General features: G+C 51.7%; 1 protein-coding gene across 1 annotated transcript; it reads left to right on the forward strand.

Moving 5' to 3' along the window:
* Positions 1–8,884: 8,884 nt before the first annotated feature.
* On the forward strand, positions 8,885–11,194 carry LOC142767039 (uncharacterized). The gene has a single exon (XM_075868256.1). The coding sequence runs from the start codon at positions 8,885–8,887 to the stop codon at positions 11,192–11,194; it is 2,310 nt and encodes a 769-aa protein (XP_075724371.1).
* Positions 11,195–12,564: the final 1,370 nt, after the last annotated feature.

A 12,564-nucleotide genomic window follows, 5' to 3' on the forward strand; every position in this document is an offset into this window, starting at 1 on the left:
TGTAAATTTTGTTCTGCCGCCTTCCTAATTTCACTTCATAATTCGTATCGGGAAGCTTGGATATTATATTGGCAGGCCCTTCCCAATCAACCTCAAGCTTGTTCTTTTTGGACGGCTGCAGCAGCATTACCTGACTTCCTACTTCAAAAGCACGCTTCTTCGCCTATTTGTCGTAGTACTCCTTCGACAACATTTGTGAAGCTTTCATGTGGCTTTCCACTGGCGCTTTAATCGAGAGGTCCTCGCGCTGCTCTTGAATGGGCGTCTCTCGATCATCCCTCCAATGCTCGCTCCAACTTTCCGCTACGGGAGAGAGCGTTGCAACCCTCTCGCTCTGACTCAATGGCGCCATGTCGTCTCCCCCTACGCATACCGCGCCGGTCGCTTCGGCGACGGACCGCTCGCGGGACTGTTCACATGACTCACGCGGAAAATTTCCTCTCTGAGGTTCCGTCGACCCGCCGACAAGGTCACTTGAGAGTTCACCGCATTGAACAAGATCAAGCTTCTGCGAAAGCTTCCGCGCTTGCGATCGCGTGAGGGCCATGTACGCTAAGTTGGGGAAGAACGATTTACCCTGCTCTTTGAGAAGCTGCTCTGAGTTGTTGGAGAAAAGATAAGGAGAACGATCGTTTAGCGCGGCAGACACAGCCGCTTCGGTGCGGGAGGCGTGGGCTCGAATCCCACCGCTGCCACCACTGTTGCGACGCGCGCCTCCGACGACGTTACGAAGGGCGCTTCGAAATCCCACCGCTGCCACCACTGTTGCGAAGCGCACCTCCGACGACGTTACGAAGGGCGCTTCGAAATCTCACCGCTGCAACCAGTGTTGCGAAAGACGGCAACGCCAACACGGTCCCGAAGGCGCCACTGCTTCGAACTCCGCAGGGAAGGTCACCAGCGGTTTGGCAGCGTAGGTTTCTCAGCTCGCGACTGCTTCTGCGCAGAGCTGATAGACGAGCGGACGAGACGACGGTGAGTTAAACAAAGTTTATGTACATCATATATACAGAGGCGTTACAAATACGGCACTGGGGCCGACAGAGACTCGAAGAGCCGAGCTCTCCTCTCTAACACATAGGTCTGCTCTCAAACGGGTCTGCTGTCAAAGGGGTCTCTCTCGACGCGCCGCAGGGCTTCTTTTATATGCCCCGGGTCCAACCCAAATGTCCAACCAGAAGCGCCGCTGGTCGTAAGGTCAGACTCCTCCAATGGGGGTCGCCGCTGGGCCGCGTCATTCTTTCTCATCGAATCTGGAGAGGCTGCGCTGCAGGTGGCTGCACCCAAGGACGAGTGACGTCGCCGCGCATTGCATCACCCCCCCCCCCCCCAGACAGGAAGACGCCGGTTGTTTACTCGGCGGGCTCACTGGCTGCGCTGACTCACTGCACGTACGCGCCAGAAAGGCGCCGCGCGTGTTTACGCCGTTGAGTTGTTCGCGTCAGGCGGGCTGGCCTTGACACAGATTGCCTTTTTCAGAGGCACGGACGTTCGCTGTGGACTCGCAGGCATAACAACACCTTACTTTCCGCCCGCTTCAGCCGCCATGCGAGGAGGGCTTCTCCGCTTTCCGCTGGGGTCGCTCCGCCTTCGGTGTGAGCATATAGGCCAGTTCCTTTCTAAGAGTGCTTATTAACGTGATAACTTTAGAGAGCTCATTTCGCAGGAATTACGGCGTCGGAGTCGTTGCCTGTTAGCGAAAAATCATCTTTGCGTGACCGAAAAACCTGGAAATATTCTAATAAAATAAATAATCGAAAATTCTGGGTCCGAGCGGGGATCGAACTCGACACGTTTGCGTGGCAAGCGAGTGTTCTACAACACGGCCACGCTTCTGCTTGTGAATGCATTGAAAATAACTTTTTCGAATGCTACAAACGAGGTTGTACACCGATCACGGGCAGACTCAGCCGTTACAACTCGGACAATGCCCAGACTGCACAGATGTGTACTGTTAACTCAAACACGTGCTCTGGCAATGTCCCGCGTTACCTCAGGGAACTCTCACCAGTGAGTCCAACTGGGAAGAGGCACTCAGGAGCTCCAACACCAACTAAAGGCAGTTCAGAGGAAACAAGAACTGGTGGAACGCCACCCCGTTTCCTCCCCGATTCGGGCATCGCACAGCTACTAGGATGTCCCTCGTGGACACCCTAGTGGCGTAAACTTCTCAGGACTTTTAAATAAAGTTCTTAACTGACTGGCTCTGCTTGGGAATTCAGCGAAAGTAACTCACATGCTTTGCAAACGCACGCGTCCTGCACGCTTGCTTCACGACACAACATTAAATGATTCCGCAATAATGCGTGGTAAAAGTTTACATTGTCATCGGGTGTCAGAACATGGGATTATCACTATGACTTGGTAGTTTAAAACCAGTCACCCATTGCAAAAGGCACACACTAATGCACCCTTAAGGCCACGTATACTGGGTGCATAGCAAGTTGGAATAGATTTTATACACTATATAAGTGTTCGAAGTACGCATAAGGAACAGAATATCGATGTCGCGTTCAACTCTTAAAGGCGAAGCTTAACGGTCCCACAATTTTTTTATGCGTACCCTTGTTTGTACTGCGTGGGCTACACATAATTTCGGCGGCAATTCGTCTTTATGGGTTCTAATGACATTTACAGCTGTTTGTGGAAGAGACACATCAAATAATTCGCATTCCTTCCACATGTGAACAGTGCGCATGCAACTTCCGAGTGTGTTTAGAAATTGTTCGGTTAGCAATGTGCGCGGAGGGTTAAATGATATGTGCAGTGCACTACGATGGGCGATATAACTGCGCCGAGTTTAGGGGTGTCACTGTTTGTATGTACTCATGTGTCCTTGCGTGCGTTTCTGTCTTACTGCGTCGTGCATGAGAGTGCCGAAGAAGCAAAAAATTTAGACGGACACAGCAAGCCTTAGGGTCAACTCGAATAACAGCGCGCTAAGGAGGCGCATGCCTCTATCTGTCGTCTGAAGGAACTGCAAGTAGACTCATAGATTACGTACCGATGCGTCAGCGCGTTGTCGTCAAGGAAGTCTTCGCCCGAGCGAGAACGAGTGATCGGCATGACGTGGCGCGTGGTCGGTCGCTGTGCCTTCTTGCAAGGTCAGAGAAGGGAAGTAACTTAGTAAAACTTTGGGTCTGTTGGTTTCGCAGTATGAAACAGGAACAGCGCGATACCCATTTGAAAATCGGTGCTTGTCAGTGTTGTTTCTTATGGGTGTCCCCGTGCAGAATATCGCGCTGATTCTATTTCATAACGAGGGAAGTAAATTCTATACAAAAAAGACCGTCTCACTGATACTGTTATGTCTAAATATTTTGCATGACGTTTGTATAGTGCGCAGCGTGCACCGAAACCTCAGTTCTTCCTCTGGAGAAAGCTATACGCTGACAGGCTGCCATGGCACGCGTTCACCATAGGGAGGGGGGGGTCACCGCAGTTCCCCTCCCCCCACACCTGTCGACCAACTTCGAAGGAAATAAAGCTTCGCAGTAGATGCAAAAATGGAAATGAAGCGATTACGTGGTTCCCGAGACGGCCTGCCTCAGGTCCTTGGCTTTCCGATGGAGAAAATGGAAAGTAAACACCTCTTGTAATTCAACGCTCCTCAGATGCCATAACCGTTAAAAACGAAAACGCACAAGGCCGTACCCTTGTACTTAAAGTGATGACGTAACAGGTCCTACATAGTAAAGATGTGTGGTCGACTTCGCTCAACCCTCAAATGATAAGGGAAGTGGGGGCTGCCACACTCGTACACACGCTTATGCTCCAGCTTATACCTGTCGCTTCCGATTAGGATGAAGACGGGTTGTTAATTAAGCTTTTGATTGTTCGGTTGACCGATTGATTGATTGTATAAATACGTTCTGGCACCCTTGAGCAACGCAGGAACTATTGGAAGCAGTGAACGCGAACACATATTCTTGCATTGCCACCAAGGTCAAAAGGTGACCGAGTGTGCCGGGTTTCTAACTTGTGACTTCGGACTCCGTACAGTAGAATGCCTTTGCTCCGCCATGTCGACTGATATGAAAAGACGTGAAATACTGTTGGTGACCTCACAATAACATAGCGAAAAGTAACGTTTATGCCAATGCCCATACAATTTTCACAATACGTTCATATTCCTTCATTTCAATACCGAACTCGAATATCTTTTAAATGCGAAGGCTTTCTTTGCATACTGCAAGTACTTCTGGCGTCTATCTATCTATCTATCTATCTATCTATCTATCTATCTATCTATCTATCTATCTATCTATCTATCTATCTATCTATCTATCTATTTATCTATCTATCTATTCGCTTACATTTGGGTGCTCTCGTGATCGCCTCCTTGGCGTGAATGAATGAATAGACTTTATTTAAAGTCCGGCAGTTTTCCCGGGCGAGGTGGGGGAAGAGGAAATTAACCCATGTCCCTTCCCACTCTCCGTCGATGATGATGGTGGTGCCTCAGGTGACCGCTCGAAGTCCTTGCACCCGGGCGGCATCTGCCAAAATTACTATGGGAAGGTAAGATGGGTTAACGAATATGGCGCGCTGGTCAAGACATGAATAATGAAACAGTGGCACATACCCAGGGATGGTTATGTGCTCCTAGTATGCGGGTATGTGCCACAGGTTATTGACACTTGGTACTTGGGATTGACCCAGAAACGACGAGAACACACATGGGTAAGGAATCGAACCCAAGCATTCAGCGTGGCAATTAAGCATTCTACCACAGAGCCACGCCAGGTCTCGGAACTACTTTGTCAAATAGACCCTAATGTTCGTGAAACGTCAGTTGTGATTGCAGTGCTGATTATCCTATTTTATAAACATTACATATGTACCTTGTGATACAGCTGTCACGACGGTCGGGTTGACGTCAACTGTAGTTAAGTGTCATGCGCTGAAGTTGCTTTATGTAGCAGTGTCCAGAGCTATACCATCCTCGCAAGCACCAGCACTTCACATCAGCTTATCGCTTCAGGTATTACTAATACTTAAGTTCCTGTTGGCATCGTTGCGCAACTGCAAACTGGTTATATAAACGTTTGCACATGTATTTAGCGTAATCTCATATAAGGTGTTGCTCATTAAAAAAATACAACACGATCACCTTCCCTTTCGCATGAATCCGCATAACGTCGATTCCCAAGGTACGTGGGATTTGCGGATATTTTTTATTGTTTCTCATATTTCATACGAGGCCGAAATATTCTCGAATAGCCGCATTTCCGCTAAGCACGCATTAGCCTTACTGCGACCAGTGTAACAGAACTCGAACACTCGCACACACGTGTTCACGTCAACCTATGTGAACGCGGCGGTGCTCTCCGGGGACTATTCTACCACCGAAACATCGTCGGACAATAACCTCCAGACCCAAGCATATGCCACAGTCGCCGACGATGGAGTAATGCGTGAGGTTTTGATGGCACCCCACTCCTGCCCCTTCCATCACCACCCTGCCAATGTCAGCCTCCCCTGTCGCGCAGCACATCGCCAAGCGACGCGCAAGCGTGCATGCTATACGACATACACGAAGCAGCAGAAACAGTTGCCGCATGCTGCGCGTGTTGCTAATTGGACGCTCTGACGTGGTAGCAGTGTAGAGGCCGACCGCGACTCGACGGCGCCCGTCCGCTGATGCGAACCGAGAAAGAGCGGGGATGCTTGACACGGCGGCGCGTGCTCTGGGGCCGCGCGTGTTGCCTGTTTATCTGTCGAGAACGAGGAGGAAGAAGATTCGGGACTGCCCGCGCCTGGGGCGTCAAGCGGCACGCACAAAAGGCATCCATCGTGGTCCCGTTATCATCGCAGCAGAGACATACGCCCCTCCCCCCTCTCTTCTTCCTCCATCTCCTCCCTCTTCCGCTCGATAATCGACGCCAAAGGTGCCGCCGCCAAACGCCACACGAGTGCGGAAAGACGCGAGGCTCGAGGGCTCGCGTGCAGAAAACACGAACAGCTGATTCCCGCTCGGGAGTAATCTTGTTGACCTAAAACCGGGCAGTACTATCGAAACTGTCGGCTACATAAACGCAGCGCCATCCCAAAACACGCCGGAAACGATTGGGTCAGATTTAGATAGTTGGGTCAAGTGATTTTTCAGTGCAGAGAGGTTCCGATTTGGCATAACGTGTTATATTTTTACGTTATACTTATCTGCGTATTTGAAACATTTTCGCCCACAGTTGAACTCCGCAAAGCCCTTCGCGGCACTGCTACGGGACACCGTAACCGAAAGCAGCTTAGCTTTATAGTCAGTGCGCGAATTACAATCACGCCTTGGGCTAAGGAGCTCCTTACTAGTATAATTCACTTATTCAGATAGCGTCTGTAATATCAGCTGCAGCATCTTTATTTCAGGTAGAGGAGCGCTGATACACTGGGCAGCTGTTAAGCAGAGGCGTCGCGACACAACAAGCGATTATACTGGCAATGTGAGCTAAATTACTGTAATTTGGCAAGATACAGTCTTATACAGCCCCGTGTAAAAGTTATTGCTTACACGAATCGCGTGATGCCAATTTCTAGGCCATATTACACTTATCCGACATCAGACAGCAACGCCACGAACCTGGATGAATGAGGCCCCATAGTGGTAGCTTCTGCCTTAATTCCTCAGAAATACGGCGACAAGGTATAGAAGAAGGCAGGGCACCTCTAATAAATGCATTTAGTAACAAATGCTGAAGTCATTACCGATGCCATGGTTACAAATGATAAGATCACAACGTGACGCTCGCAAGGACTACGAGGAGATATGTCTATCTACTTCGTGTATGTAAAAAAAAAAAAAGAAGAACACGGGCGAGTAGCTTGCACGGCCACCAGTATTGCGTGAGGCACCCTATAGCCCGGCGGGGCGCACCGGCGCCAGTCGCACGGTGTACGCAGCTGCACAACAACGTTTTCAAGCCAAGCGGTCTCAGCTGCAGCTGAAACCGCTTGGCTCGAAAAAAAGAAAAAAAGCTAACAAAAAAGGAGCTAGGCCTCATCCCGGTTGCTCTAAGCGCTGCGGTGTATGGAAACAAGCAAATCATATATGCGGCCTTATCATAGAAGCCTTGAAAGACTGCCACGCTGAACAATGAAAGCGGAAGGATATATATCACGGCAACCGTCCAAAAATTTATGTCAGTCAGTAAAAAACCGGAGTCATGCGAGAAATGCATCTATAAAGCACCTGCAAAAAAAAAAAAAAGACGTCACAAGTTGCGAACAGTTCGCAAAGAGGCGAGGCATATATGTGAGAAACAACGGTATGTGTCGCTTTGTACGCATACACTGGCCCAATTCAGAGTGTTGTCTGTCGAGTCGACATTTTACGGACTTGGTCTTTAGGGACTGTACCTTTACATTTAAGAGTCAAGCTTGAAGAGAACACGCGCAAAAACTCGCATACAATCATTAGAGCTGTTGTGTTCGATTGTCCGTTCACATTTGCCAACAATACTACGTTTCTGCATCAGCGACTTAGATCATTGAATAACATAACTAAAGTATTTATTTATTCACAGTTATTCATGCACTTAATATTTTATATAGTTATTTGCTAAATTAATCTTAACGTTAACACTTTCATGACGGTAATTCAGGGAAGATCACTAATAGCCCAGGAATAAAACAACTGAAGAGCATTTGTTGAATAACATTTGTAACATATAACACACTTGTAGAAGAAACACAGTTACATACCTTTTCAACTCATAGCTTTTTTAACATAATAATTATTACTTATGGAGTATTCGTAAGGAACGCTGATCAGCTACGCCGTTCGATCGAAATGCGGAGGAAGACGAACCTCAAAATCACTCAAAGTATCTTTGTTTGCATTTACATCATTCGGTAATTCATTTCACATTTTAAAAGCACTTATACGGAAAAGTAGGAAAAGTGGAATAAGTATGTTCGAGCTTGTAGTACTGGTTGTACGATTGTATTGCGTGTTAGAAAACATTGACGAAGGCGTGTCCGACAATCGTCCCAGTTTATTTTCACGTATGTATGTAGTATTGGGAAAAGCAGTTTCAATCGCTGTTTCTGCATATTCAATTCGGCTGATTCTAGTTTGCATACTTTTTAGCATTTGAGCTGCCGAATCCTTTCATCGATATTTGGAGCAGATAAAGCGAGCTAACATTCTCTGAAGTCGTTTTAGTTTATTTTTATACCTTTTGATGAGGGAACTCCACACAGTATGAAAGAAAAAAAAACTTCACTTGGCTGCACGCCACGTACAATGTGTTCGGGTTATGCCATATGCAGGCAGAGAATGAGTTGAATGTTCGCAATGCCGTGGGATGTATCGCACAGTCGTAAATCTGTTTTGATCTTATATACACTTTTATGCATGAGTTGTCAATGATTGTTTAGCAATGCTCCAGATTAATGCAAGCACACGTCCGAAATACAACACTTATATGAGTATACGTAGTTCACTATACGCAACAGCTTTTTCGAAGAGCGTACCATCTTCCTCCGGTGCTACTGGGAGCCGATGCGAACAATAAATAGCGCATAGTCGCGTAACGGAGCAGGTTGTCGAAAAAAAAAATTTCGAAGAGCGTACCATCTTCCTCCGGTGCTACTGGGAGCCGATGCGAACAATAAATAGCGCATAGTCGCGTAACGGAGCAGGTTGTCGAAAAAAAAAATCGTACAAGTAAGCTCGTTTACTCATTTCAGTTATATCACTGTTTGTTCACGGAACAAAATGTTTTTGGTTGTTTGGCAAGCTTGACAGTGCTCACTCTGGAGACAGAACACATGCAGGAGGTATTCTAATGTTGAATTCCAATGGCGGAGTCAGAGCAAGTTTTTCTGCTCCTTTCAGAGCAAGTGTGTTCCAATGACAGAGTGAGAGCGAGAGTCAAAAGTTCCAATGAGAGAGCCGGAGGGGATTCAACGACTCCTGGCGTACTACAACGACGTCTGGTGCACCGGAGTCCTACCAGAGTCCTGGCGAACTGCGGTGGTGGCGCCAATCCTCAAGCCCCGGAGGAGGGCCACGGCTCTCTCCTCATACCGGCCAGTCTCTCTCACCTCCGCGCCCTGCAAGGTGATGGAGAGGGTGGCTCTGGAGAGACTGGAGTGGATTGCCGACCACCTGGGCTTCTTCCCGGAGCAGCAGACGGGCTTCAGGCGACACCGGTGCACGGCAGATTCCATCTCGGACGTCGTCGCTACCCTCGAGGACGCCAGGAGCAGCGGGGACGTGGCCATGCTGCTGCTGCTAGACGTGGAGAGCGCCTTCGATGGACTCCCACACGTGGCGGTCGAGGTGGCCCTGGACCGCCTCGGCATCAGCGGTAGCCTCCGAGGCTTCGTGACCGCCTTCCTGTCCGGGAGGACCTTCCGCGTCCATGTTGGAGGGGCTACCAGCCAACCCAGGGTCATCACTGCTGGTGTCCCACAGGGTTCAGTACTGAGCCCCTTCCTCTTCAACATGGCATTAGCAGGACTTCCGGCATCCCTCCCAACCGACACCAGGTTCCCGGCCCGCTGCTCTGTCTACGCAGATGACGTGGCACTCTGGGTCCGGGGACCAAGGCGGTCCATCCCGGCCATCAGGAGATCACTGCAGGCGGTCCTCGATGCAGTGATAACCTACCTCGGAGGCATCGGGCTTAAGGTCTCTGCCACAAAGACCGAGGCCCTGCTGATTCACCCGCTGGCGGCAGCACGCACCCACGTAAGACGGCTGAGGATTGGCAATCGCAGCCTGCCTTGGAGGTTGGTGGTGAAGTACCTGGGGCTCACCATCGACCACCGACTCACCTGGATCCCGGCTGCCAAGGCTGCTGCCACCAAGGTGCGGCGCGTCCAGGGCGCCATCAGCAGGCTGCAGCTGCGTGGCCGCGGCTGCTCCACCAAGTGGGCCCTCCGGCTCAACCAGGCTGCGGCGTCCTCGGTCCTCCTGTACGCCTTCCCGCTGGTGAGCCTGACACCGGCCAGGAGACGCCTGCTGGAGGGACTCCACAGAGGTGCACTGAGGGCCATCCTGGGGCTTCCCAAAAGCTCGCCGGTGGCAGCAACTCTCGCAGAGGCAGGAGAGTGGCCCCTGTCGTTACGTATGCTGCAACGAGCGCTGGGCCACATTGACCGCCTTCACCGCGCCACCGACGGCAGGGCCCTCCTGGAGCGTCTCCGCAGCCAGCCCGGATCACGGATGGGAGGCCTCTGCCTGCTGTACCACCAAATGGTCCCGGATCCGCCAGTTCCGGTTGCCTCTCCACCGCCTCACCACCAGCCACCAGAGGTCCACCTCTGCTTGGAAGGGGCAACCAAGCGACGAACGCCTGCGGCCGCACTGCAACAGGCGGCCTTCTGCAAGCTCCAGGAACAACTGGAGGGACGGCTGCAGGTGTTCACGGACGGATCTGTGATGCCAGACGGGACCGCAGCGGCCGCATGCGTAATCCCGTCCAGAACCAACAGCCGGCAGTGCAGGCTTCCCTTCCCGGCGAGCTCCACGGCTGCGGAACTGGCTGGACTGCATCTCGCGGTAGACCTGCTGGCTGAGGACATCCCCCTTGAGCCGGCCGTGGTTCTATGCGACAGCAAGGCGGCCCTGCAGACCCTGGCCAACTCCCGCCGTGCCGGACTGACGGCCTGCCTCCTGAGAGCCAAGGTTCGCGCCCTCACCGACGCCGGGGTGTCCGTCTCCTTCCACTGGCTACCCTCCCACGTGGGCATCGCCGGAAACGAGAAGGCGGACACCCTCGCCAAGGCTGCCCACCAGCCTAGTACTCCCTACTCCTGTGCCGTGGCGGCCAGGGACTATTCACAGGCCCGTCTCAAGAGGCTCCTCATCACAGTTCACCCTGACCCGAGGGTGGCCAGCGGGCGAGGACCAAAGCCTCTCCCACAGACGGGCCTCACCAGGAGAGAACGGGCCTCCCTGTTGCGACTGCGGACTGGCTGCGTGTGGACGGCGGCCCGCCGCCACGCCAAGGGACTCTGCCCCTCCCCGGCCTGCAGTCGTTGCGGAGACCCAGAGACCATCGAACACCTCCTCTGTGCCTGCCCTGGCTTAGCACAGGAACGCTTGAGGACCTACGCGGCCTACAGGAGACAGGGTCTGCCCGTCTCCACCCTGGAAAACCTGCTGTTCCCGACTCATCCACATCCCGCAGCACTCCGCAGCCTGGCGGAGTTCGTGGAAGAGTCAGGAATTGCCGCCTACCACTGATCCCAGGAGCCATGCTGCCCTTGCCCTTGCTGACGGCCTGCTGCTCGCGCTGAAGCGGCCCGGACATCCCTCTCTACACTCCACCACTATTTCTCCTATCCTCTTTCATCCCCCTCCACCCCACCCAAAGGCACTGCGCCGTGTCGCCTGTAGGCAGACAGAAATTAGGTGCCTTCTTCCTTTTCCACATGAACCACTACCACCAGAGCGGGAGTCCCTCCGTGGAGCAGGAAAAACTGCTCCACCGAAATTGGTGGAGTGGACCGGAACTCAGTGTGACGCATTTCCTTTAACACGTTTGCCTGCTTGGGGGCGCGGCTGGCGCGGCGCGAGTTGTGTTGATAATGGCGGACGGCATGGACGGCTCGGCTACCTCGGCAAAGCGTGCGGCAATGCTTCTGCTACTCGATAGCGACAGCAGACATCGTGGACAATAGCTGTTGCACGCTTGGCGTGATATCCATTCCACACAGGTGAATAGCGCTGAACAAGCAAACAAACAATGCGGCGATGCTGGTAAACCACGTGGGAAACAGACAGCGAAAAAGACCACGCGCAAGGTATCCTGGGTAACGCGGCAGCTTCCGCGTTGCTCCAGCAGGGCGGGTTGTGTTCCGATGGCGGATTTGGAGGATTTGCTCTGCGCCAGAGTCGAGTGCCCGCTCGCGAAGTCGGTCGGCTGCACCGACTCCACCATTGGAATTCAACATAACATATTTTTTAATAAACATCGTTCAGGTTTTACGTCCCAAATTCCCGATATGATTATGAGGACTCCGGAGTAGCGGGCTTCGCAAGTTAGCACTTAAACGTATAAGTACACGGAGCATGTCGCCGCCATCGATATGCGGCCTATACGGGGAATCGATCCCCTGATCGATCCGTTCAGCATTAGAGCCCCATAACTATTAGACATCGGGGTAGGTCAAATTTTTATGAAAAGCAAATGACATACAAGCAGACAGGATTAGCTAATGTAACATCATTTCAAGGATATAACATCGCTGACTCCGAATATCCGGACATACATGCGCAGTTCACGTCACCCTCTCCCTTCACGCGTAACACATCTTCCTTTCACCGTTCGTTGAGCAGTCGATTTCCCGGAATTGATGTTCTCGCCGCACAGCGCAGCACCGTCGGTCGCGTGGCCACTGTTGCCATGGGCAGCTGCAGCGTCGTCAGCTGTCTGGCCAGGTGCTCCTGGGCTGCTGGTTGCATGTCCTCATTAGCCAATCCGGCTCTCCTTTATAACGAGTATCGGTCTTGAGTACTTGAACATACTGCTCGGAGGTCAGCCTTTTCGTGCCACTTTCGGAATAATGAAACGCGCGAGTCGCTTTCGCAACTATGGTTTCCGCCCGAAACCG

This window comes from Rhipicephalus microplus, chromosome 1 (genome assembly GCF_043290135.1).
Source record: "Rhipicephalus microplus isolate Deutch F79 chromosome 1, USDA_Rmic, whole genome shotgun sequence".
In the NCBI taxonomy this organism is placed as follows: Eukaryota; Metazoa; Arthropoda; class Arachnida; order Ixodida; family Ixodidae; genus Rhipicephalus; species Rhipicephalus microplus.